We start from the raw sequence: 27,118 nt of genomic DNA, 5'->3' as shown, positions 1-27,118 counted from the left end.
TTTTGTCCTGAGCAGTTGCTTGTACTGGCCTGAACTTCAGGCGGTTTTGCTGCATTTCTCCTTCGCATGGGAAGAGCAGTGTGGCCTCCTGGTCTTCAGGACAAAGTGTCAAGTGCAGGCATCAGTCCAGTTGGCTTAGAAAATGAGTTTTCATCTTCATACTTGTGCTCTAAAAAATTTCCTTTCGCTCCCAGGTTTGGAAGCTCTGGCCATGGATCAGAAAGGCTATCGACGGGGGAGTTTCCAGAGCAGCACTAGTGATGAAGATATGCTGGAAATAGCAGGAGCTTCTCTGGACTTCTCCATGGCAGACGATGACCCACCACTTGACAGGGAGATGGGAGGTAATACCCATGCATCTTTCTACTTTCAGTTTTTTGTAATGGCTTTTGGTAGGATTTCACGTTAGTATTTTCTGTGTGGGTCCCACTGGTCTCTGCCTAGGACGGGTCTTGCATTTCACAGCACCAATGTGAATAGCTTGCAGGATTCTGCACAGCATTGCATCCCTGAATAGACTTCAGCAGAACAGCTGAACACTTGCTGATGTGCCACATTTGGCTTCCAGCGTTGCTTTGTAATGGAGGCTGGTGGGTGGTGTGTGTTCTGTGCAAAGAGAAAATGTCCTTAAAATAAATGGCAGTAGCAAGAAGCATGTGAGTGGCTTTGTTGTGGTGGAGAGGCACTGCTTGTCTGTCTCTAGCAACTGAGCTGCCTGATCTCAGGCTGTGTGCATCCAGTAACCTGTCAGGGGGGAAGACTGCTCTCTTCGCAGTCTGTGTCGTTACTTTGCTGTTAAATGTAGCATATCCACTTCCACTGCTTCGCTTTTAGGGTTTCTGGATAGTCCTTTCTGGAGTTTTCCAAAATAGCTGCCATAGGGAAGAGCTGGCTTTGCCATGAGGGAGGGAGGTATCATCAATGCAACGGGCAAGGATGACAGTGCAAAGCAATTCCTAGGGGTTTGTGATAAAGCAGAGACTCTCTCCTTCCCTTCCCTTCATCTTTACCTATAATTTTAGAGATTTTCCGTTGTGTAGAGAATCTCAAAATGGAACAACACAAAAGGGTTTGGTGCTAAGCTCGCACACAGCCTGAGGTGCCTCTCCTGCTACCAGTCGTCTGTCCAGGGACAGTCTGTTGCTGCCTCCTCTAGTCTGAGCCTAAAGTTCTGAAATTAGTGGGGGAGAGATGTATCTGCATGGTTTTGCCAATTTGCTGCAGTGACTTTGGCACTGGACAAGCAAGATCTGTCTGATTTTTGTCTTCTGGGAATTATCGTAACTTAGTTTAAAAGCAAAAATATGTCATTTTGGGCAGCATACTGCAAGTTGCCATGACTTCCTATAAGTCACCTTATGCTGCTCGTCCCCTACCCCAGTTTACTGTAGGGCAAAAAATAAAAAGAAATCCTTCTGGTTTGCTTCTCAGCTATGTGGTCTGCTTCTAGGTAGTGCAAATGAAGTCAGACTTCCTCAAATGTCACCTGTCAGTAGCTGAAACCATCAGCTCTAATGCTGCAGGAGATCCTATAGGGAGCATGCGATTGTTTTCTACTTGGCTTGGGCCCTCTCACCACTTTCAGGCTGAAGTGGAGGAAGTATCGCTGTTTTTGTGGTGGTTGCACTAAGTCTGAGTGATAGGCATTGGTTTATGGTTAAAAAACCTCTGTCTGTGCACAAAGAGGATGTGCACAGGATTTATGCCCAGACTGTGGTGTTTGCTAGGTTCCATCTAATGTGAAACAGAGTGGCTGCTACGTCAGGGTGGGCTGTGGTGCTGACGTCGGGCAGTGTGCTCGCTCCAGCCTGACCTGGCGGTAGAAGTGACTTTTAGAACTGGGCACGTCTGGGAGTCCACTTCAAAACTCCTCATGCAGAGCTTGAAATAATGGCTTGTGGCCCAATTTACTTCTGAAGATTGATTAATTACTAGTGTCTGCAGAATTAGGTACATAGAAGCACACACATTGTGCATGTTGGTAATGGAATTGTAAATTCATGTTGTTTTACCAGCTGGTGAGAACTGCTTTTTCTATAGCCGTTAGGGTATCAGCTGTCTGAAGTTAAATGTGTGCTCATGTTTAATATTTAGAGAGAAGCAGCTGAATTCTTTAACATCTTGTAAGGAAATTATTATTCTGTGGAGTTTAGAAGCAGCGGTGGGTAGCTCAAGCTGAGTTTAGTTTTGCTGCTGGCCTGCAACAGCACTTGGTTGTTTCCCTCCTTGCTTAAATAGGCTTTTCCCATCTCTGCTCAGGGTGTTTGAGGACCTGTGGCTATGTACATGAAAAAAGTGGGGGTCTGCCCTGCTGGCATGTGCGGCGTGGAGCAGTGGTGGCAGCGGTGCATCGGGGGGGCTGCCCTGAACCGGGTGGCAGAGGAGCGGTTCCCCTGAAAGAGGCACTTCTGTCAGCAGGATGCTCAAGTGTGGAGCAGAGGGGTTGACACAGAAATAAAAGAGAAAAATCTAAAAGGGGAAAGAGTTGCTTGCCCAAATACTGGTTTCAGTTCACTACAAATTTCCCCTGTTGACTTCACAAAATGTTTGCTGGCAAATGCTTGGGTGCCAGTCATGCAACCTGAAGATGTGGTGGCACAGGCTTGAGTGGAGCTCGAAAGGTGGTAACTGAGGTTCTTCTGTGGTGGAGCCGGCTGCAAACCTCTGGCTGGGACCTGCTGTTTTTGCTGTCTGGTGTGTTGTCAGACGGGAGTGCGTTAATGATACCTTTTGCAACCAGAACCTGGCCCTCCCTTACCGCCTTCTCCAAGACTGTCAAATTCTCCCACAAGACTGGTAGCATCTCAGATTGAAAAACCAGCCACAACTGGAGCTTATAGATCCTGTCAAGTGACCAGAGGAGGAAACATCACCCTGCTGCTTGGTAGACTTGCAAATCTGGAGTGTGTTTGGCAGCCAGTGCTGCTCCGTGCTTCCCTTACGGATCCTTGACTAATGAGTGACAGCACTTTTGTGCTGTGTCAGGTCTCCAGTGGGAGCCGGCCTTGCCTGCTGCCTGGAGCGCAGCGTGCTTGTGTTGAAAAATACCTTCCCGTAAGATCTAGACTGACTATGAAACTTTGTTCCTAATTGGTACTTGCAAGAATGCACCTGCTTCCCAAAGGCTGGAGCTCTTCAAGAGCTTGAGCCAAAATGTAGATGTGCTGAATGCTTCAAGTTTGTTTCAGTCAAAATGGTTTGAAATGGAGTGTGGTGATGTTTCATGCTTGCTACTCCGCTGTTGTGCGTTACTGAAAACTCACAGAGTAGTGCATTCTCTCTTATCTTCTCTGGTTTCGACTTAAACATTTTGCCAACAAAAGTGACAGATAAGACTTTCCTCGATTAATTTATTTCCACGCACGCACACACACTGTTGTGCTTGGGAATCAGACTTGACTTTTTAATAAAATCCCCTGATACTTTTCTAGTTTTCCTTGTAGTCTTGGTACTAAGGTAGCGGTGTTACAGCAGGCAGCCAGTGAATCTTAGTAGCGCTTTCTCAAAAATGTTGTCAAAGTGTAGATTTTAATCTTTGCCGAAGGGTTGATAGGGTGGCACAGTCTTTTTAAGGATACAGTCATGCTTCCCAGAAGTTGTCTCATCTTATTGGCATTGCCTCCTTTCTGTGCCACAGTAAAGGTGACCAGAACTACGCGTGATGTTCAAAGTGCATTTGTACAGCACTAAATCTTTTCTGCTTCTTAGTTTAAGGGGTTTAAAAAACAAAACAAATTTCTTTGACTGCTGTCAAGTATTGATCAGTGACTTGCAGAGCATTATCCATAGACACCTGAATTTTTAAGTTGGACACACTTTGAGCATGACATTGTTTGCAGCTGCTGTCTTTTCCTCCTCCCTGTATGCCTTGCTTTGGCATTGACTTTCTTCTGCTCTCGTAGCCCAGCCGAAGAGATGCTGGTTACACAGCACATGTTACTGTAACTGTAGCCACCACTTCTCCAGACCACTTAGAAATATATTGAATAGTTAGTACAAGCAGAAATGAATGGGATTCCACTGTCACCTTCCTCCTGTTTTGAAAACATAGGAATTTATCCCTTAAAAATCCTGCATCTTTAGCCAGTTGCTTTTCTGTGGGAAAACTTTCCCTGTTACTCCCCAAGAGCTTAATTTGCTTAAGACCTTCTAAAGAAAATTCTGCCCAAAGCTTCATGGATACACAAATACATGGTCAGTTAGATTATATCGCAGTCCTGTTGATTTTTTTTATTTTTTTGGGAGAAATGCAAAATTTACAAGGCCTGATTCCTTTAGCAAAATCTATTGGAACAGCTGTAAGATCCCCTAGACAAGGGGTTGCTTGTGTCAAGTAGTTCGTTATGAGGTAAGTTGTACTGATTTCTCATTCCTTGATATCCCTTTCTGCAACTATTAAAATAAAAATGGTTTTCTCTGAACAGGTCAAAGTAGTTCTGGTTGGGTGTATAAGTTAGGCAGTGATGCTGACTTATTTTGTGCTTTTCTTTAGTGACCCTTTCTCTGCTTTTTGCAGTGGTGAGGCAGACACTGGGCTCGGGAGGAATAAAATGTGATGCCTGGGATCATGGCAGTCTCTGGATGTGCTTTAAATTGCAGGGAGCAAAGGCAGGACTGTGTTCCCCGCTTCTTTCACAAGAAGACATAAAAATGTTTCCGTGACTGGAAAGTCTCCTTTTTGCTGTAGGATTTAAGAAGGTTTTTTCTTTTTGATCTCTAAGGGCTAGAATTGAGAATTGCAACGGTAGCAAATAACACCCAAAGGTGCAGCAGGGTTTATTGAAGCTTGGGTGTCATATGGGTTTTTGTTTTTATCCGCTAGCCTTGTCCTTGTCTATGCTCTCCAGACACACTTGCTCCATGCAGTGGGAAGTGGAGGCAGGCAGTGTAGCTAGCTGCAATATTGGGGATGCCCAGCTGGCTGCTGCTCTTGAAGGATTAAATACCTTTGCTTGGTTTGCTAGCCAGGGGATTTCACTAAACTGCTGCACCTCTGGCAGGTTAGACTAATTGACCCACCCGTTAAAGTGCTGAATGGCCAACCCTTAAGATCAGTCCCTGAGCTGGCAGATATCTCCCTTGGTTTAGTTCTTCACCAGCCTTCCTCCTTGACCTGCAGACAGAAACCCAGCAGCCTCCAGCCAGCATATCAGGTGAGACCAAAGTCAACGCTTGCTAGGGTGTAGTGTTTCAGACTTGCCAGACACGTTTAAATGACAAGCTATCGCTAGCAAATTGAAGCCAGAAGAACTTAATCATCAACCCCTTTGAGCTCTTATGTATATTGAATGGCAAGATAAAGAGTGCTCCTGGGGCCTTGGGGGGTTGGGGAAAGTGCTCTGAAGTATTGCCTGTGCAGAGAGGACAAGAAAAATCCAGTGCCTGCCTGCCTGCCTGCCTCCTGGAAAGACAGCGAGTAAGGAACATTGCTATCAGCTACTTAGCAAGCAAAATGTCAGCTTGGTGGAAAAAGACAGGGTTTATTTTGGTACATCTGTAACTGACCCACCAACGTCAGGAAACTCCATTGCTAAACGCATGTTTTCCTGTGGCGATGCTTGACTTGGTCCAGACCTTTGAAAACATGCGGCTGCAGAGCAGAGCATGTACCAGAGCATCCCTGGTCTGGCGTGGTTACCTGGGTGCTCGAGTCCGGGGCGTCCCTCCACTGACAGACTGTGGGTGAGGTGGCCCAGTGTGGAGTTTGCCGTATCTTTGGGGTTGGCGCGTCAGGGTGAAGGGGGTCTGGAGGTCTGAGCGCACAGCCTTAACCTGCCCGACTTGTAGCGCTTATGAGGGCAAACTGCATCGGCATCGAGTTGTTCTCCATTCTAAAGCCCTTGCTCAGTCAGCTTCGGCTGCCTGCAATACCGAGGCCGCGCTGCGCAGCGAAGGCGCAGATTTTACTCCCGGGGAATATATTTTGCCAGATAAAACGTGCAGCCTGAGCAGCTCCGAGGCGCAGCCTCCGTTCTGGGTGCGCCGGGAGTCCCGGTCGCTGGGTGCAGCCAGCTCGCTCTGGCCTTGCCCGCCTGCCCCTCCAGCGGGGCGCCGAGGCTGCTGCAGCGCCCGGCGCGTGACGCCGGGTGACGACACGCGGGGTGCGGGGAGGGCCCGGCGCTGCGGGCTCCGCTTCGCCCGGCGCGGAGGAACGGGCTGCGGCCAGCGGTGCCGCCAGGGGAGCGGCTGCCGGCCCTCGGTGCGCTGCCATGGGGCCGCCGGGTCCCCAGGGTGCCCCCGCGGGCAGAGGAGCGGCTGAGCCAGGGTGAGGAGACACCCCCCCCCGGGGGGGCGGGGGGGACCGTGTCTGGCTGCGGGCGCGTGTTGCGACGGTGGTGGCTCTGGAGCTGCTGGGGTGGAGGGGTGGCTGGGCAGGGCGACAGCCGGGGTGGTCTGCGGGGTTTGTGCCGTGTCATGGTTGGTTGTTCGCTGCCAGGCTTCCTTTTGTCTGCAAAACCCTTCTTGCTCCAGATTTGCTGGAGCAAGGGAAGCAGCGTGCAGGCAGACCTCTTCCAGGTGCTGGTGCTCTTGTCTTGCTGTACGGGCAGGACAATTAATCAAATCCTGGGGGTGTACTGTGTTGCAAATGACAGACAGATGCCTGTAGCTTTAACGAGCAAGGCCTTTTTTTTTTTTTTTTTTTCCAAGCCAGGCAGACTCTCTGAAGTGGAGCATTAACCCGTTTTGGGGAGAAGAGGTGATCAAAATGCTAACAAATCTGTGTTTTCAAAATGAACTGTGCTTCTCTTAACAGAGTTGCATTTAACTTGCTGCCTGTAGGTGTTAAATACTGATTTAGAGATCTGTACAATCATCTTGATTGTGTTTTGGCAAGGCATTATTGAGCTCATTTTCTTCCTTTATTCCTATATGGTTATCCTAGAATCCTTGATTTGCAACAAGCTGAGGCAGGAAATAGGATCTTGATAAATATTTATGGCTGTCAGCCATCTTATATTTGGAAAAAAAAAAACCCAAAACGCTTTTTTCATTGTCTTCTGCCAAATGGACAGCTTATCTGCTGCTGTGAAAGTGCTGTGTATGGCCAGAGACCTTGGGGTTCTGGTTTCCTAACACAAACCCTGCTGCTGCAGGGGCGGCAGGCTGGGCTGGACGGGTCGGTGTCTGGAGAGCAGGATCAGTCTCCAAACTGCACCTGGCTGGTCCTGAGTGTGTAAGTCAAGTCAGACCATTCCTTCTGTGCTTGGCCTCATCACGAGATCCCGTGGTTGTGGTACAGATGGGATCATGTGGGTTGGTACCTGTGGGACTTTGGTGCTGTATATCAGGGTATTGCTGAGGATGACAAGACCTGCAGCCCCTCTTGTGTTGTGGGGCAGTGTGTGCCCTTGAGGTCTTGTTCATGTTGCTCTGTGGCAGCTCTGAGCTGGGAGTGTGTTCCCAGGACAGCTAAAACTTGCTGGTCTGGGCAGTTATTCCAGAAGAGTGAGCAAGGAATGACCCTGATCTCATTGATGGGTGATTATGTAAGGCTAGGGTTTGCAACTCAGGTGAGAAATGGGCTACAGAGGACTTCGGTCTCTTACTGCCTTCTGGTACATCTTCTGTATCCACTTCTCTTTGGTTTGCTGCTGGCTGGCAACTGCTTACTGAGACTGCTCGACTTGCATGTGAGCTGGCTGGCAGCACCTTACTCTTCTCCTTTTTCCGACCAGCAATATGTGTTGTACAAGACTATTATTTTAAAACGGTCTTCAGAGCTGGGATGTCAGGGAGTTCATCTGTGCAACACCCTACTGCTTTACAGCTTGTTGCACAGCTCCATTCTCTGCCCCCTCCAAATGCGGAGTACAGCGACTGTGTCTCACTGTTGTGTTACCTTCCCAGACGCTGAAAGTAGAGGCAGGCTGCAGGTGCAAAAAGAGGGGTTATCAGTTGCATCCTTCCCTCCTTCACGTACACTGGTCACATCCTTTCCTCCTCCGTTTCTTAAACGGAAGGATTGTGCACAGCGGCTAGTCTGGTAGGTCACTGCTGGCTTCTTGTAGAGCTGTCAAAGTACAAATAGCGGCGACCAAGTCTGCCAGAGATGTTTGTGTAGCTTGTTGGGTATCAGACAACTCCAGAATAGGCGTTTGTAATCAGCTGGGCTCAATTTAGAAAACTGACTCCAGTTTGCTTATAACGGAAAAGGAGGCCTTCACCTGAGCTTGGTTTGAGTCTTGGCTGTGTCAGCATGGGAAGGCTGATGTGCAGAGCTGCTCAGGTCCTGCAAAGGAGGAGACTGTCAGCTAGCAGCTCAGCAGCCCTCTCTGATTCGTGAGCTTTTGTAATGGTGATTTCCCTTCAGTGTGCTTTGAGAAGTGGAAAAAAAACCCAAAACCCAGATAGCCTGTAGAAGGTGTAATCTCCGTTTAGGAAGTGCTAGGGCTGTCGAGGGCACCTCTGGGAGCGACAGTAGCATGAAATGCTTCTTAAGGGAGTTTCAGAACTAGTATTCAGCGTGTAAGGTAGTGTGACATATGTGTTCTGAGGATGCTTTTGCATAGTGGGTAATAGACTGCAGGGCACCTTTCACCTCTACTGAAATTTGTTTCTTGGAGTAACCTGGATAATTTTTGCCCTTTGAGTATTCAGTGGCTTAAAAGAAAAATACATGGAGTAATTACTGAAGGATTCTGGTGGTGTTGACTTGGAGCAGGAGCCTCAGTGCTTACACAAGCAAAGGAATGAAGCTGGGGCTGAATTGCACAGAAAAAACTTGTTCCATGTCAATTAATCTGTCAAGAAAATGGCTTTATTTCCTTGGATAAGGTTTAAAAGACCTTTTGTTATGTTTTTCCCTCAATGCATTTCAACACCTTCCTCAAACTGCTTGTAAGGGGCTTTAGAAAACCTGTTTTTAAAGGAGCCCAAGGAATCAGTGTTACATGAATGGGGGTTTTAAACCATCTTTTCAGATCAAAGATGCTCAATGTTTTGTTCTAGGACTACATGAAAACAGGAACAGATTTGTGGAAGTTTTCCAAGTGGAGGAGTTTTAAATGCCTATTTTGCAGGACAGGTAACATCCACTGGGGTCCAAGGCTTCTGCTTCAGATGCCACAAGGGCAGGCTGAGCTCTGCTGCTCAGCCACCTGCTCCTTTGGGGTCCTGGAGTGCAACTGGGTGCTGCAGCGGGGAGCTAGCACAGCAGGCAGATGGACTGGAAGGAGGCAGGGGCTGAACATCAGCTCGGCTGGGAACTGGCTGTAAACTGGGCGCCTGGGGACATGGAGAGAACATGAATTCAGTAGATCTGACCCATTTTCTACACTGGGGTTCAGGACTAGAGGAGGTTGGACTAGATGATCTTTAAAGGTACCTTTCAACCTAAGTCATTCAATGATTCTGTGATTAATGGATTTTATTTTCTTGGAGGAGGATGGTGGAAGCAGGGGGAATGATGCTTTGGAGGCTTTGCTAGGGAGCGTGGCCTTCAGATGGACCTGGCCAGCCCTCGTTGTGCTGTAGATTAACAGTTTTCTGTAGGCTCCTGCATGACCCTGCCTCACACCCTCAGTCTGTGCCTCTAACTGAAGAGACTGTCATGTGACCAAAATTTTGGGAATGTACATCCAAACTAAGCATTGTTTTCCATGGGCTGGAACAGGTTAGACAGAAGTTCAAGTGGTTTGGCTGAGTTTGTTTCTCCTGAGGCTGTGAGCCCCGATTTGGTATCTTCTAAGCCCCCACTTGGTACTGCTTTTCTTTCTGCTTTCCTAGCCCTCCTCTCCTGGCCCCTCCACCAGTGAAGGGGGGTCAGATGCTTTGCTTGCCCCATCTGCTGCTCCCATCCATAGCCCTTCCTGCTTTTGCCTTTGCTAGATCCACCTGGGACTCCCATCAGCTCTGCTGTGGGTCTCAATATTCACCTTCTCTCCCTCTCCCCTCTGCTTTCCTCAAGTGGCAAAATATCATGGCAAGTCCTGGATTTAGGGGAGAAGTTAATATCTAGATGCTGGTGTTGATTTACTTTGGTTCCTGAACAGTTCCAGGAATGACCTCATCTCTACGAGAACTGCTGAAGCTGGGGAAGGACATCCCTGTGCTGCCCAGGTCATCCCTAGGAGGCTTGCTTGCACTATTTAGCTCAAGGAAGAGCTCATTAGTTCTCGGCTTCCACTGAAATCTGTGGGTTTCCCCCTAAGTTAGTGTTTTGGTGATGTATGTTTGTTGGTTGGGTTTTTTTCTAAAAAGGGGGAAAACTAAGAAATGCTCAATTTTCCCCCTTCCTCCTCCACCAGGATTTTCCTCATATAATGGAGGAGGGATGAATGGCACAAGCACAATGATGGATTTCCTGGAGGAACCTCTTCCTGGTGTGGGCACCTATGAAGATTTTAACACTATAGATTGGGTGCGAGAGAAGTCCAGGGACCGGGACAGGCACAGAGAGGTAAAATTTCCTACTACTCCTTGCTGGCATAGAAGACAGAATAATTAACCTGCTGGAGCTAATCTTAGTTCTGATTGCTAGGCTAGGGAGGCACACTAGAGACACAGCTGGGATGGAAGGATTGCCCTTGGGATAGGAACAGAGAGCCTCTCCACAGGAGCTTTAGTTTGAGGAAAAGGAACACTAAATGAACGTGTTGCAGTTTATCAATTGCTGCTTCTCTTCTGAAGGTTTTGAATTATTTTTTTTATTTAAAAAAAGCTTCAGTGGATTTCTGGTGCATGTCTTAAATGCCTTAATGGCACAGTTTCTTAGGTCATGTTAAATTTGCTGGAGACTGAAGCATAGCAAAACTTGCAGTCCTACTCATGTAAGGTGCATGCATTATCTGGAAGAACTACATTGCTAAAGATTTATTAAAGATCTTTATTGATAAAGAAACAGGCTCTTTTTCTGCTCATGCAATTGCACTTGTGAATGATGTTCTTTCTACTGGAATTTTTTTGTGCTGCATGTTTGAGAAAACTACGTGCAATTCATTCAGAATTTGTTCCCAGGACTTCAGTGCACTCTGCAATTAAAGGAATCTGCTTGGAAAGCAAGGGATGCTTTAAATAAAGTACCACTGTCCCCAGCATGCTCCTGATTTACAGGAAACCCTTGCTGGCAGAAGTCTTGTAGGGTGATGACTGAACTCAACTTGTCTATTTGCTTGCCAAAATATTCTTCGATTATTTTTTTTCTTTTTTTCCTGAGCCTTACAAAACAACTTGCGTCTCAATAATGGTGCACAAACTGAACACAGTCCCTGCTCCGTGTTGTGAGTACATACAATACAGAAAAATGCCTAAACTTAGGCTAGTACAGACCCAATTAAGGGCTGTGTGCCTTCACTACCTCTTGCCCAAAAAACTATTCCCGTCTGTGGATTAAGAGTATAAACCGAAAAACCATCTCACACATATGCCCCCATGCACACATGCATGTATACAAAGATGATGCCCATCAGTGTGAAACAGGACGATCTATTTCCTGTCTGCAGAGTTGCTTGTATAAAAAGACCATGTCTGTATTTATTGAAAGAAGTTGAAATTGGGTCAAGGCAGAAGTTACTGCTGGCCAAAGAGATGTAGGGTTGGTCCAAAAACAGAAATATAAAGGAAATAATTTTGGCACCCACCCCAACCCCTGCCTTGATTCAGTAGCAGTTCTAGTATGGCATTTGAAAGACAAAAATCCAGAGGAAAAAAACAGATTATGCTTGTTCAGGCATAAAGTGTTCTTACTTTATTTATTCCTCATTTAGTATTAGTTATTTGCATCAATGTGCCTTTTTATCTGGGAAATAATAGTGGTGTACTGGAATGTTTCCCTTGGGAGAGGCAGCCAGAGTGATCAGGGCACACAGTAGCTGTTCTGTCGCCCTTTTGTCTGCCTGTCAGGAGCAGTGAGACTGACAGGCTTCAGCTGTCCCTGCCAGGCGCAGGCAGACCGGGACCAGCGCCCCTCAGAAGCTCACCCTCCTGGGGCATCTCGGATGGGTCCCAGTCCCACCTTCCAGTGCCACCAGTATAGCCTGGTTCCCAGCCTGACTGTTCCTCTGTGTTGGTATTAAACCTGTGTCCCACCTCATGCCTGGCTGAGCAGCGCTTGGCAGAGTCTCTTCTGCTCAAAGCCATGCCGGGTTTGTATTACGGGTGTTGAGACAGTCACTGGAGACTAAGAAATGCTGGCGACAGCTTCTGTTTGCTGTTGCAGTTGGTGGGTGTCAATACCCACCAGGCGGTATTGATAAACTGCTGGGGGCAAAGTGCTTGCACGCTTTCTTCAGTGTTCAGATTTGCTTGTGGCATCAGGATATTGGTAACCTGGCGTTGCTAACAAGTAATGGCTTTAAAAGATAAAGGGATGAGTTTTGTCTTTGGTTTGTTGGGGGTTTTTTGATGGAGAAGGCAGCTAGGAGGAAAGCATTACTTGAATGTTTTCTTTTTTACTGGGAAAGAGGGAATTATCCTTGATCAGTTCTTGTACATCTAACCAGAGCTGCATTTACTTTACCAGCTGTAACAGCAGCCGCTGCCTGATACTTTTTTCACTTGCCCCCAAAGCAGAACGCCATGATAGCTGTTATTTTAAACATAAGGGGCTAATCTTCTGCTAACAGCATCACCATGTAATTTTTAGAGCATTTACACCAACATAGATTGACATCTTAAGGGATTGTTTTTGTTTGTTTTCTTTTTCGAAAAAACTTCCCTAGATCACCAGTAGAAGTAAAGAGTCCACCTGGGCACTGATACACAGCGTGAGCGATGCCTTTTCTGGCTGGTTGTTGATGCTTCTCATTGGGTTGTTGGCAGGTAAGAGCAAACCTCCATTTGAAACTGAGTCCTGGTTCTGCACTGCAGCATCAGTATCAATTCCTCCCACAAACCCTGGCAGATCGCTGGAGCAGGAAATTTTGGCCCTGGAGCAAGGGCTGTGCGAGGGGCTGCACTGAGGTTGATGGCTCTGCCACTGCTTTGAAATTTATGAGAATTATTTTTAAATTCTTTGGGGCTGTGTTTGTGTAAATACCCCGATACAAAACTGAGACTTAGAGGTGTCCTGGACACTGCTCTGGATCTGCTGCTGGTACAAAGCTCAAAAAAAAAAAAAAAAAAAGAAAAAAAAAAAATTTCAAAGCAGAGCTGATCAAAATGCTGGGTCAGAGAAGTGTGTCATGCTGTACATCATCTTTGCTGGATGCTCTTTGTTGGCACTAGAGAAGTTAATGCTGAGGACTGCTAGCAAGATTTTCTTCCTCCTCTTTTCTTTTTCCTACTGTACTTAAAAAAAGCGAGAGACGTTTCTTGGGGAGTCAGGCTTCTTTCAGAGGTTGGCTGGCAGAGACCTTTTAAATTACTTCAGAGGCAAACTTTGGACCCACTGCAGCAGAAGTAAATCAGTTGCATACGGAACTTCCCGACAGAAAGCATCTGAACGTTCATCACAAGGAATGAAATTAAATCTTCTGTTAATATTTACATAGGAAAGCTGCTAGCCAGTTTTTCATTAACTTGGAAGATTTGCTAACTGATTATTGTTACCTCTGGAGCTCGTGCTAGCTCTTGCCTCTACAGATCAGAGGTCTCTGTTCCTGGCCTCTGTGTTGATGTGGCATTTCAGTTAAGAACAGTGCCGACTACAGCATTTATCTTTGGGGATTGTAGGAGTTATTCTGAACAGAAAAATAAGAAACTGCTTGATGATTTCTCTTTTAAAATCTGAATTACTTTCTGTACTGGCTCACTGCTTGCGTTGTTTCACTTGGCACAGTTGTAACTTCCCCCTTTTTTTTTTTTTTTTTTAGAATTTATTTTAAATTGGAATTGGAAACGTTTTCTTCAAGTTCAAAGTTATTCCTGTCACAGTCTTACCATTGTTAATGTAACTCCTGGATTCCAGCTCTTGTGCTGGAGACTGGTGACATGTTTTGTCTGCGTCCTCCAGAAATGCAGCATGCCCCTCTCTGCCTCTCAGGCTACTTAAAATCATAAAATCATTTAGGTTGGAAAAGACCTTTGAGATCATCAGGTCCAACAGTTAACCCAGCACTGCCAAGTCCATTGCTAAACCATGTCCCTAAGCACGGCATCTACGCATTTTTTTTAAACACCTTCAAGGATGGTGATTCCACCACCTGCTTGCTGTGCTGTTTAATAAGTGCTCTTTCAGCGTAACTAAGAACAGCTAATTTCTAGTGATGTAGGGTGGATTTGAACAGTTTGTGATGGTCACCCTTCGGAATATTACTAGGCATGCTTTGTTTCCTGATCTGCTCTTTTTAATATGTATACATTTAAGCAAATCTTCCCATTTAGCTCTCTGTAGAATAAAAGTTAACTGTAGGCAAAAATATCAGTACTGCTCTATTTGTTGGTAGGCAAGTCAAAAATTAGTAGGGCAGACTGTAACCTTCAGATGTTTGAGTCTGAATAAAAGCGGTTATTAAAATTTTTTTTTTCTTTAAACTAGGTTCCTTAGCGGGTCTGATAGACATTTCTGCCCACTGGATGACAGATTTGAAAGAAGGAGTGTGTTTAGCAGGCTTCTGGTTTAACCACGAGCACTGCTGCTGGAAATCAAACACAACCTTTACAGACAGAGACAAGTGTCCTGAGTGGAAGAGCTGGTCCCAACTGATCCTTGGCCATGGAGAGGTGATGTGTCCCTACAGCTGGTTTTGCTGCTGAATCTCCCATTTACCCAGCCTGTATCATCCCTTGCCAGTACCAGAAGTACAGGCTCTAAGTGGTTCAGTGGTTTATCGTTCATCGTTGGGGGCTTCCAAGGGTGTAAATCAACACCTAAGTTACTTGTTTGAGTTTTCCTTGGAGGGGGTAAGCAAAACTGACACATTTTCAAGTGCAGTGTTTTAGTCATGTGTCTGAGACTTGCTGCTTGGAGGATATTTTGCCCATGAGCGTTTTAGAGGAATGCCGGATGAGCTCAAGTCTTGTGTTTTTGGCAGCTCTGTCCAGTGGAGCAGCCAGCTTGACTGGGACAAAATTTGTCCCAGTACCAAGCTACTCATGTACCTTGTTTGCTATTTTATACAGTGGGCTTTGGAGAGATGATTAGTTTATGTTCCCGTAACCCAGGAAATGTAGTTTGTCCTTGAAACCTCAGACTTAACTGTAGTTCTCTTCATTTTTGGCTGATAACTGTCTGTGAGATTACCTGATATTTCTGTGGGCTTGCTTCAGTGTGCAGATTTGATGTGATGTCAGTTGAAATTATCTAATGTGGGTGACTTTCTCTGCGTTTCAGGGGGCTTTTGCATATATTCTCAACTACTTCATGTACGTTATCTGGGCGTTGTTATTCTCCCTTCTTGCTGTGTTACTTGTGAAGGGGTTTGCTCCTTATGCCTGTGGCTCAGGGATCCCAGAGGTGAGTGAGAATGAAAGTGGGCTGAGTTTTTTAAGGTGGGGTAGATCCACCATCCAAAGACTATGCATGCCTGCTGTGGAATAGTATTTTCTTGCACTTCAGATGGTGGCTTAATATATGGGTTTTTTTCCAAGCTATTCCTGAAACATGTCTAGTACTTAAGTCTCTGTGCAATCCCTTTAAAAACCACAATGTTTTGGCATTTACTGCAGGAGGTATGAACAAAAGCACACTGCTTGTGTAAGGCTACAAAAGCTAGCCTCAGATTTTTCTTCAGCAGGGTTAGTGGCCCTGAAGGAGGGACTCAAATGGCAGCCTTTGCATGGAGGGATGTTTTTACTGACTCTACGTTACTTTTGATAGCTGGAGAGGGATTCTGAAAGCTGTAGGAGAAAGTTGGGGGCAGGATTAGGACTGTGTAGTAAAAAAGGAGCTCTGACCAGGGCTTGAATGAAGGCCTGTAGAGCTTTGTGTGCTTGACTTCCAGATCAAAACTATCTTAAGTGGTTTCATCATTAGAGGCTACCTGGGCAAGTGGACGCTGATCATCAAAACCATCACCTTAGTGTTGGCGGTGTCCTCTGGGCTGAGCCTGGGCAAAGAGGGGCCCTTGGTGCACGTCGCCTGCTGCTGTGGAAACATCTTGTGTCATCTCTTCACCAAATACAGGAAGAATGAAGCGAAGCGCAGAGAGGTATGGAGAGACAGTGATGCTGTCAAACCGCTCAGGTCTGGGGGAGAGAGCGGTGGGTCTGGTGCTTTGCCCTGGGTGGAAGTTGTTCTGTTTTGGCATATTCTTGGTGTGTCTCAGCGTAACACCTTGTTGGAGTAAAAGCCATCTCAGTTAGAAGGTGACACCCCAGCACCTCCCCAGCGCAGGTCATCACCTCATTTGTGATGGGAGCGTTCACTGGCACTAACCTGCTGCACACCCAGTTCTGCAACACTTGTTTGTTTGCTGCACACCTCCATGAGTTGTGTTGGGACTGTTTGAGGGACCGTAGGAGTAGAACGAAGGGCTTTGCCTTCAGGGAAGCAGCAATGAGCGTGGTGTAAGAACCAAGCTAATGTCTAACATGAAGCCCATGAGGGTTTTGTCACAGTGCCGTAAAGCTTTTCTCTGGACAAGTCACTGGATAATGATCGGTGTGGGATGCGTAGTATCACATTGGCCGGTTTACCTTCTGGTAAACCAAACCAGAATCCATGCAGTGGGCTGGCAGGGTTTGGGGTGGCCCCACAGCACCTCTAGTTGCCCTGTGTTACTCTGTTCTGAGAAATCCTATGAACAGGAGACAGGCAAATGTGGGAAAGTCAGTGTGTTCTGGGAGGTGAAATTACTGCTTTTCTGGTTTACTGATGTTTTATATAAGCTGAAAGCATATAGCATGAAATCAGCTGAAACAGAAGAAGGTAATTGCCAGCGATGCCACTTCTACTAATTTGGGGTTGAGACTGTTGAAACACTATGTAGCTACTTGCAGCCCTTCTCCCTAGGGAACTGGCTTGCTCCTTTTCCCTGCTGCCTTTAAAACAGGTCAGACCCTGGCTTACTGTGCACTCACTGGAGATAAAAATTGTACAAATTTAGGTAAAGACAATCAATAAAAGGGGGAAGGTTGCGGGGGGGCTGAAAATGTCTGACTGTCTTTGGTTCCTCCCTTAGGTTTTATCAGCAGCTGCAGCTGCTGGTGTGTCTGTAGCTTTTGGTGCACCGATCGGAGGAGTGCTCTTTAGCCTGGAAGAGGTAACATCAGCCTTTTCTGTTAGCTCTTGACGAGCTGTTTTATTGCAAGAACTGATCCTGCTGGTTTAAAAATACAGTCCACTCATAACTGCTTGGGTGTGGAAAGGAGACCCTGTTGAATACTGATTGGTGGTGTATTTACAAGGCCAAGCATCCTAAAAGCTTATTGGGGTTACAGGTAATCCTTACGACTACTGGAGAGTTTATTTTGGATAATGTCTATCCGTACCTTTGCAATAAACCTGTTGGTTTCCCCAGGTCTGTCCATGCTCAGCAACACTGACTGCTCACAGCCACAGCCTCTTGTCATGTTTTCTGTACACCCACTTTGTCCTGACAGCTCTGTCCCAGGGTACCTGGGGACAAACCTATCTGGCTTATCAAACCCCTTTTCTTCCCAAGGATCTTCTAATCCTTGTTCTTTTGATTCGGACACGAAATGGATCACTGCTGCTTGCTTCAGGGCTTAGCTCAGAGGAGGAATGGGATGGTTTTGCTCAGTTGAGTAATAGTTATGGTGGCAGCTATGGCAAGAATTGTTGTTTGGTGCTTCTGGGCCTTGCAGAGCATGCAAAGCAAATAGTTCTCTGGGTTCAGTTCACAGCTGATTTGTAACAGCTTTTATTATCAGAGTAAGTCATCTCCACTTCAGGTATCATAAAGGGCGCTTGCTGCATTGGAAACGTGCAGGCCAGGACCCATCCTGGCTGTTGCGGTCCGCAGTGGATGGGAGCTCAAAATAAAGCCTGGGGTGCTTGGCTGGAGAGGAGGGTGTGTAGCTGGTGCACATCAGTTTCAGTCCTGGCTTCTGCTTCGTGCCGTGGTGATTTTGTTACTGCGCAGCGATTGGTGTGGTGACAAGTGTTAAAGTGACAATCTGCTTTGTTTTTCCTTTTTAGGTCAGTTACTACTTTCCTCTCAAGACGCTGTGGCGCTCCTTCTTTGCTGCTCTGGTCGCTGCGTTTACGCTGCGCTCCATCAACCCTTTTGGGAACAGTCGCCTGGTTCTCTTCTATGTGGAGTTTCACATGCCATGGCATCTCCTAGAGCTTGTGCCCTTCATTCTTTTGGGAATATTTGGTGGGCTTTGGGGAGCTTTCTTCATTCGCAGCAACATTGCCTGGTGCAGGCGACGCAAGATGACCAAGCTTGGTAAATACCCTGTGCTGGAGGTCTTTGTGGTGACTGCGATCACAGCCATTCTGGCCTTCCCCAATGAGTACACCAGAATGAGCACCAGCGAGCTAATTTCTGAGCTCTTCAATGACTGTGGGATTTTGGACTCATCCAAGCTCTGCGAGTACGTGAATGATTTCAACAGCACCAAAGGGGATGACCTGCCAGACCGAGCTGCTGGCCCAGGAGTTTACACTGCCATGTGGCAGCTGGCTTTGGCCCTTATAATGAAAGTCTTCATCACGATCTTCACCTTTGGCATGAAGGTGAGAATTACCTGTAAAGGAGCTCATGTTCTTCTCATCCGTTGCAGGAACCCCAGGTCTTAGAATTTTATTTGCTCAATAAACAAACATGTTTTCCTCCCCAAGCCCTGTTAAGAAGGGGCCAAGGTGACAGACTGCAATTATTTGTTCTGTTGCTTGTAACTGAGGGCAATAGAAACCTTTTAGCTTGGGTGTGAGAACCAGATGCAGTTGCTGAAGCTGGTGTCTCAGGAATTTATGTCCCATTTTCCAGACACAGAATGCTTCTGAGTTGTCCTGCCTTAAGCCTTTTTGATATATGTGCAATAGCTAATTGCGAAGTATCTTAAGTTGTAAATGGTTCCTTATCATAGCTGTTCCTTGGTCAGATGGTTTTGAACTTGTTTGGGGGCAGCCTTCCCAGCTGAAGACATAGTGCCTAGGCCTGAGCTTTCCTGCAGTGGGGTCAGTGCCTTCGTGTTCAGCATGGGGTGAGCATCTCCCCCTGCCCCCCAGTCCTCCAGTGGTCCATCCAGAAAGGTGACCCCACCACAGAGGTTTGGGCGTCATTGTTGCCATGAGGTGGTTGCTGATATTCAAAGGCAATCATCCAGTCTGTGTGATTCACGTGTGGGAAAGCTGTGTGACAAATGTGTAAAGGAAAGGGGGGAGGATTCTGACTTCAAAGAACAGGAACTTTTGGAGTCCTGGAACAGCTGAAGTGCAGAGGTGAAACTTGCTGGCAGTGGCTCTGCTGGGTGTCACTTGCGCTGTGTGTGCTAATTCTGCACTTTCACGGTGGAGTTTGAATTTCTGCCAGGGAAGAAAGATGATTCCATTCCCAGTACGGGAAGCCAGTAGAGCGGGAAAATCCTATGCCTGCAATAAACATGTACTGCTGTGGTTGGAAAGGCACCAGGGGAGTGTTAGCGGTGTGCAGGCAAAGCTTTGTTATATTCTCTTGGGAAATAAGCTTTTGAAAAAAGGTTGTTCTGTTCCACGCTACCCTCTTGTGTGGCTCTTTCTCCTGCTCAGAAAGAAGTAAATTCAAACTCTGTTGAAGCATGAGGGTGCAGGAACGACAGAGGTGACAGAGCGAGGCATCCTTGCCAATTTTAACTTCAGCTTAACTTCTAACTCAGTCCGGTTTTGAACTTTTGTCACTCGTCTTTTGAAATATCTGAGAAAGGGTGTGTTTACTGCTGCATGTTTTCACAGGTACCTTCAGGTCTCTTCATCCCCAGCATGGCGGTGGGTGCTATAGCAGGCAGGTTGCTCGGCGTAGCGGTGGAGCAGCTGGCCTATTACCACCACGACTGGGCCATCTTCAGCGGCTGGTGCAGTCAAGGAGCTGATTGCATCACTCCTGGCCTCTATGCGATGGTTGGGGCTGCAGCGTGTCTAGGTAAGCAAGATGTCTTTTGAAGCCCAAGCTGTGGTTTGGGTCTTGGTTGGCCACGTAAAGGACTGTAGTAGTGAAACGCCGCTGCTGGTCTTGCAGTCCGTAGAAGCTGGCTTCGTCTCAAGAGCAGGAAACTCAGTAGTAGAACGCACAATGTGTTCCACATCCTGTTTGCGTTCTTTTGCCAACACCAGCTTATCGTTGGACATGACAGGTTTCAGTGAGGAGCCTCCTCAGTAGGCAGCTAGAACAAATGAGACTGGCCAGGGACTTCAGGTTTTCCTGTGGGGTTTTAATTCACTTTGCTTCCTGTTCTGGCCTTAAATCTTATGATGTAACAATTCTTTCAAGCACGCTGCTTTCTGGTAACGCTTGTTCTGCTTGGCTGAATTTGAGAAATTGAGTGCACGTGACTGAACTTCACTTTCACTGTAATTCCCTGTCCTCTTCTCCACAGAATAATATGCTTAACTCTTAAGGGATGACTTCACTGTATCAGGAAACTCTCGTTTCAGGAACAATGAAAGCATGCTACCAAAGCCCATCTTTGGCCCTTTTTTAAGGGGATGCACCTTCTTGTTTGCATGTAATTAATGAAAAATAAATATGGTTCCACTTCATTAACTGGTCTCTTTACCTCTGGACAGTACTGAAGGGTATGTGCCCCTTTAGGAGGCGGTTATTGGAGAAAAACTACTCTGAAATATTTGGGAGTAGCTTTGGGACTTGAATCTCAAAAGCATAATTAAAATACACTGAGATAAAATGCTGTTATAAAAAAAAAAGTAAGTAATATTTAGGAAGGCTCATCTGTTTTCTCTTGAAATGCCTGAACTATGTTAGTGTTGAAAACCTACAAAAGTGTAATGAACAGTAGTCAAAATGTCTGTCTGAAAGCCAGTAAACCTGAAAGGTAAGTTGTCTGAAGGCCTTGCTGTTAGGGGAATTAGTGCCCGTAACCAGCGGTGTCAGGATGACACTTGCCTTTTGTGTACAGCCTGTCAGAGGTCACATTTCATAAATCTGCCTATGGAGGTATGTGTAAGAGCCTTCTATGGCATGGCCAGGCTATTTTGCAGCTTGCTAAGTAACACGAGAGGAAAGTTAGCTGTCTTTTAAGGTTGCTTCTGAGTTCAGGGAAAGAACTATCAAAACCATGGAACGAACCATTGTAAGCCAGCCCATGGCATGATATTCCGTGGAAGGAGCAGACAGTTTCAGTACTGTGTTCTGCTCCACAAGTGCTTGGCTTCCACTGTGATGCTGAATGTGATGTGGGAGTCAACAGCACAACCTTGTGCTGACACAAGACCTTCTCTAGATGCGTTGGCAGGAGATGGCTGTAGCAAACCTCAGAAGAGCTCTCCAGCCTGGAAACCCTCAGAACTGCCTGTTGATGCTGTCTGTCTTCCTGTGTTCTGTTTGCAGGTGGCGTTACCCGAATGACTGTGTCACTAGTGGTCATTATGTTTGAGCTCACTGGTGGACTGGAATACATTGTTCCTCTGATGGCAGCAGCCATGACCAGCAAGTGGGTGGCTGATGCCATTGGGCGGGAAGGCATTTATGATGCCCACATTCGCCTCAATGGATACCCATTCTTGGAAGCCAAGGAGGAGTTCTCACACAAGACGCTTGCAATGGATGTAATGAGGCCACGGAGGAACGATCCTCCTCTGACTGTCATTACTCAGGACAGCATGACCGTAGAAGACGTCGAGACCATCATCAATGAAACCACATACAGTGGCTATCCGGTGGTGGTGTCACGGGAGTCCCAAAGGCTTGTTGGATTTGTCCTCAGGAGAGACCTCATCATTTCAATTGGTAAGAGGCAACATACTGCACAGATAAGTGAAGGTTTCTCCTCTTGTCCTATTGCTTGTTACTTGAGAGAAGACAGCCGCAAGTTGCGCCAGGGAAGGTTTAGACTGGATATTAGGAAAAATTTCTTGACCAGAAGGGTGTCGAGCACAAGAACAGGCTGCCCAGGGAAGTGGTGGACTCGCCACCCCTGCAGGGATTTAAAAGACTTCTAGATGTGGCACTTAAGGAGATGGTTTAGTGGTGGCCTTGGCAGTGCTGGGTTAATGGTTGGACTTGATGATCTTAAAGGTCTTGTGCAACCTAAACGATTCCATGATTCTATGCCATCAGAGGCTTTAAATGGCACTAGTTGTAATTTACTTCATGAGTTGGGATACCCCTAGTAGTGATGGTGACAATGCTTACTGGTGCCTGCATCTCCATCCCTGAACAGTATGGGGTCTGCATGCATGGACTGAGGAGGACAGGATGGTTTGCTCAGTTCAATTAGTGTGGCTCTGCTGAATTCATTAACCTTAAGGCACGGCTGTGAAGCGTGAGGCTTACAGAACCTTCCTGACTTTGTGGATGACTGGGCATGGAAAGCTTTCTTAACTGTTAATGTCTCAAACCTTCTTTTATTTCATTAAGGAAAAAAGTCTGGTTGGTCTGTGTACTGAATGTTGGGTCACTACTGATGTGGTGCTGTCAAACCTATAAATATCAATACTGGTGTTAGTCTTCCATCTCTCTTTGCCACAGAAAGCCAGCCTGGTCTTTCACTTGTGCTCCCGTGTTGGTGGCTGTGGGGCAGGCGGTGTGCAGTACCGGCAGGACTTGGTGAGCGCTGTGCTGGCATCCCTCAGATGCAGTTTCCATCTGTGATGTGAGCAGAGCTGCTTTGGAGATACTTTTCCACATTACAGCTCAGGGCACGTTTAAGTTCTTCTTGCTCTCAAATTCCTTAGAAACCTGTAAGAGCTGTTTCCCAGCACGAGACCCAAGTAGAAATTCTGGTCTCTTGCTGGCTTGAGCAAGGCAGTATGTCTTCTCTTGGTGAAGCAGGAGAAATCTGTGTTAGGGTTGAGGGGTACGTGGGCATGTAAGTCCTTAAAAGTTATGCCTGCGCTGGAGCGAAGATTGGCCGTGGGGTACCAAGCCCCACGCTCTGGTGCAAGTTGAGTCAGTGTGGTTCGTGTCCAGCCGCAGCCCAGGCTCCGAGCATCCACGCTGAGCGGGGTGAGCTGGAGCTGCTCACGCACTTCCTTACGCTGGCACCCAGCAGCGTTCCTGCAAGCCCTGTGGTGAGCTGGATGGGGAACTGAGGCAGCTGAAAACACACCTTCCCTCCCTGCTTGGTTAGCTTCTTGCAGGTCAGCCCCCCCTTGGGGAGGGCACGCAGGTGCTGGTGTGAGGGAGTGGGAGAGAGCACACTGCCTGGGCCAGGGGTGGCAGCTTCCTTGGCAAAAGCAGAAAGCAATCGTGGGACCAGCGTCATCGTGGAGGATTGAAGACACATGAGCTCTGTGGCATGTTCTCCAGCACGTGGCTGAATGCACTGTCTTAGCCCGAGCTTTATGACTTTCTGTAGGGGTGGTGTGAAGGCCTGGTCCTGAGCTAGCTTTGTCCCGTGGCAGAGCTAGAGTAGCTCTTATAACTGTTTCCTGCAGCAGTGAATCAACCCCATGAGTTCCCTCTCAAGGTAAGTTTTCAGTGTAGTTTTAGGATGTGCAGTGCGTCTTTTGAAGCATGTGGACGTTGCTCTCCTTCTGATAAGTATCTGGCCAAATGCTTATGACAATATGGAATGAAATAAAAAAAAAGTGTACTGTCAGATTGTGTGCATTGCCTTCCTTCTGTAAGGCTGCTTTGTGGTATGACCATAAATTCTTGCATTTATGTAATTCTGAATCTCCAGGAACTCATTAAGAGTAATCTTTTCCCTAAGATATGCACAGGATGGGATTTCACTTTTGATGGCCAGCTCTGAATATCCAGTCTGGTGTTTGGGCTGCCAGGCCTAGCCCCTTCCCCAGTGAGTCTCGGAATGTGAATCACAGATCGAAGCTGCAATGTGGCTGATACACTCCTGCTAGGCAGGCAATTTGGGTGATGCACTAGTGTAAATATCTGAGTAATGGCAAGTACTTGTTTTCTAGGGTCAGGGACCATGTGCCAGTACATTAAGTGCTTAAAAATACTTCATTAGCTACTCTGCACAGAACCCAAATCGGTGATTGATAAAAGTGTGAAGCATTTTAAATACCTCCTCTTAAAACTGGGAGGTTAAAGATCTCCAGAACTTGCATTTACACAGCCAGAGCAAAACGCTGAGATGCGTGGCAGCCTCGACATTGGGGAAGGCGTATGCTGATCTCACCCTGGGGTGAAGTTTTGGAGACCTTAGAGGTTGCACTGTGGTTATTAAAGGTGGGATGGAAACAGATTACACCCTCCTTGGGTCATTGGTTGCCTTGAGAAACAGCGCAGGTGAAGGGAAGGAAAGGACTTTGAAGGCCGTCTCAGTGTGGGCAGAGAGAGAAAAGGGTATGCTCTTCAGTTTGGAAAAGGAAAGGAGGGATGATATTTAATCAAATATTTCTTCTTCCAGAAAACGCCCGGAAGAAGCAGGATGGGATTGTGAGCACTTCGATTATTTATTTCACTGACCACTCTCCTCCGCTGCCTCCAAGTTCCCCCTCTATGCTGAAACTCAGGAGCATCCTGGACCTCAGTCCTTTCACAGTGACGGACCAAACACCTATGGAAATCGTCGTGGATATATTCCGCAAGCTGGGATTGCGCCAGTGCCTGGTTACTCACAACGGGTAAGAATGCTGGAGGCAGAGCCCTGGGGTCCCACAGTTGCCTGTAGACCTGAGTCAAAACGTCCTCTCCATCTAGTTCTGAGGTGTAGAGCACTGAGCATCAGCTGGAGCAATTGTTATCTGGAAAAAAGCAGTTGTGACCTCCCTGAGCCTCTTCCAGCTGAAGCAGTAAGATAAAGCCTGTGAGGTGAAGTCACAGCTCCATACGGTGATGGGTCTCTCAAACTGATGGGAAGGGCTTGTGGTCTCCTCAGATCCAGATCTGGCCGTGTCTATTGTGTAACAACTACAACTTGCTTTGGTGTCGATCACAAAGAGTGTGTTAAGTGAGGTGGGAAGGAATGAGGGCACAGAGAAACCAAGTGATCTGTTCCCTGAAGCGTGGCACCAGCAGGAATTCTCTCCCTGTTCCCTGCCGAGGTGCGTTGGACCAGCTGATCTTTTTGGCTTCTGAGAGCGCCACGTTGCTCAGCATCACTCCCCAGCAGACGGGGCGTGCTTAATGCCCTAGTTCCTGGCGTGCCTTTTGGCACCTTTTTGAAGCTTATTGGGAGTACCAGGACTGAAAATGCAGCACTAGGCATTCAGGTTGATCTTTTCAGAGAAGGTGGGTGTTAATAATTATTAATATTTGTCTTTTGGTTATAAGCTCCTTACCTTTTTTAGAGTCTCTGTTGGGGCTTGCGAGTACCATACTTTGTGTGGAGTGTCAGCACTGTGATCTGAAAAGGCTCTTCAGCAACTGCAAGGCATTAAAATATGTGAAGCTGTGCAAGAGCCAGGATAGTTTCTGTGGGTGCTGATGCACTAAAAAACATGTTTTCATATTTTCAGGAAGCTACTTGGAATCATCACCAAAAAGGATGTATTAAAGCACATTGCACAGCTGGCTAACCAGGACCCAGACTCTATACTCTTCAATTAAAGGCAGACTAGTAGGTATTGTGTGTTCAACACAAAAGAAACTTTATTATAGATGATCCTGGATATACTTTCCTATTTTTATTGAGACCATGGAACTGTTTTCAGCATTTTCTTCCATGGAGCTGAAGATAATTTTTTTCTACCAGATAACCAATTGCACTACATAATCTGTGGAACATAATCTTCTTTTTAGAAGAAAAAAAAGACTATATTTACGTTGCTTTTGTGAAGTTGCGTTGGAAAGATTCCATGAAGGAGTAAAAGCAAAATGCTATAGAATTATATCTCCTCTTCTTATTTTATTTGAACTCTTGTTACTAACATGTGGAGGAAAAGACAAGGTCTATACCTTCAGAAATTTTGAAGGAGGTTGATTTTTGCACACAGCATTCAGGTGGTGGCAGAAAGATGTGGCTGTAACTCAGGGGTGATGTATTCCCAATTAGCCACTTGGTGAAGATAAGAACCTTGTAAAGTCAAAATAGAGGAGCAGAAAAAAAATGTTCTAGCTGAGTATGTTTTGCTGCAAAGAAGGAAAAAGCCCCACAAACCCAAACCCCCCAGAAGACCAGATCTCTTTAAACTGGGCCCAGTTTCTGATAGGGAAGAAGCTTATTTTGATTAATCTTCTGTGAATGTATTTAATTACTCTGATGCTGCCTTGCCAGGAGAACCCCAGGAGGAGGCAGAAGGAGTTAACAGTTGTATTCTCATAGAGATCCCTATTTTAGATATATCCCTAAGGATTTCTTCTTGATTTCCCTTGAGCATGTAATTAAAATCACAAAGGCTGAGTCCTAAGTTATTGCCCCACCTTTACCGCACTTCCCAGTAGACTCTGATCGTGTTAGATATTGCACAACTGACCTCTTCCTTAATCAGCAGTGTCTTAGGTGGCTGAGGATGTCCTCCTGGAGAGCCATGTGCCTGGGACGTTTACATGGATGTGTGTGCTGTTCCCTTCTCCTCTCCTCAGCCCCGCACCCAACTCAGGCCCGGACCCTGGCTCTAGGATTGGCAGCACTGCCACTTTATGTACGTGCACCGCTCGGTGTCTCCTTTTGCCAACAACTATGCAATAAAGCCCTTCCTGACCACTGTCAGCCCCTAATGCATGCCCTGTCTGTGCTCCTCAAGTCCCTGTCCAGATCTTACCAAATTATTTTCCTGTTAATAAAATTGTGACTGTTGACTGGAATTTTGAAGGTATATGAATGCTTCTGGAGGTTGATGTTCATCGTGGCTTCAGTCTGTAGCAGACGTCATTTTGCGGTGCGTGGCTGAGGCTCCTCGGTGGCAGGAGAGCTCCCTCTCACCTCCGCTCACCACCGAGGCTGCAGAAGGGAGCCAAGCTGGTGAGAAACGGCTGAGGATTAAGGAGGGGGGGCTCTGACTGCTTCCCGACGGACAGACCTCTGGCAGTTGAGCAGGTGGTGCACTTTGCACAGCCCCAGCCGCAGGGGCCACGGTAACAACTCCCCTGGTCCCTGCCAGAGGCACCAGCAGAGCCTGGTGGAGGCTTGGTGGCAGGGGGCGGTGGGTTGTGCAAGGCTGCTGCTGCTGCCTGTGATAAACCTGCTCTGGGGGGGAGCAGGGACTCCTGGCCAGGGTTGCCTGGAAATGTGGTCAATTTTAAACCTCTCAAATATTAAAAAA

The 27,118-nt window shown here is 46.8% G+C and overlaps 1 protein-coding gene across 11 annotated transcripts in view; it reads left to right on the top strand.

The window, feature by feature from the left end:
• Positions 1–26,673, top strand: part of LOC308053695 (H(+)/Cl(-) exchange transporter 5) — a 43,883-nt gene extending 17,210 nt beyond the window's left edge. For 5 of the 11 annotated variants that reach the window (XM_080365263.1, XM_080365262.1, XM_080365264.1 and 2 more), the window contains 12 exons: positions 195–344; positions 10,245–10,399; positions 12,660–12,759; positions 14,417–14,601; positions 15,212–15,334; positions 15,822–16,028; positions 17,001–17,081; positions 17,981–18,523; positions 19,721–19,907; positions 21,333–21,731; positions 24,322–24,538; positions 25,373–26,673. In XM_080365263.1, the coding sequence (XP_080221389.1) occupies positions 195–344; positions 10,245–10,399; positions 12,660–12,759; positions 14,417–14,601; positions 15,212–15,334; positions 15,822–16,028; positions 17,001–17,081; positions 17,981–18,523; positions 19,721–19,907; positions 21,333–21,731; positions 24,322–24,538; positions 25,373–25,463 (2,438 nt within the window). In that variant the 3' untranslated portion in view covers positions 25,464–26,673. Of the gene's footprint in view, positions 1–194; positions 345–5,988; positions 6,266–10,244; positions 10,400–12,659; positions 12,760–14,416; positions 14,602–15,211; positions 15,335–15,821; positions 16,029–17,000; positions 17,082–17,980; positions 18,524–19,720; positions 19,908–21,332; positions 21,732–24,321; positions 24,539–25,372 lie in introns of those variants that run through there. The other 6 variants (XM_080365267.1, XM_080365268.1, XM_080365260.1 and 3 more) reach the window with 3 other exon arrangements.
• The last annotated feature ends 445 nt before the right edge of the window (positions 26,674–27,118 follow it).

This window comes from Falco punctatus (genome assembly GCF_963210335.1).
Source record: "Falco punctatus genome assembly, chromosome: 15".
In the NCBI taxonomy this organism is placed as follows: domain Eukaryota; kingdom Metazoa; phylum Chordata; class Aves; order Falconiformes; family Falconidae; genus Falco; species Falco punctatus.
This window is presented reverse-complemented; position numbering and strand designations above follow the sequence as displayed.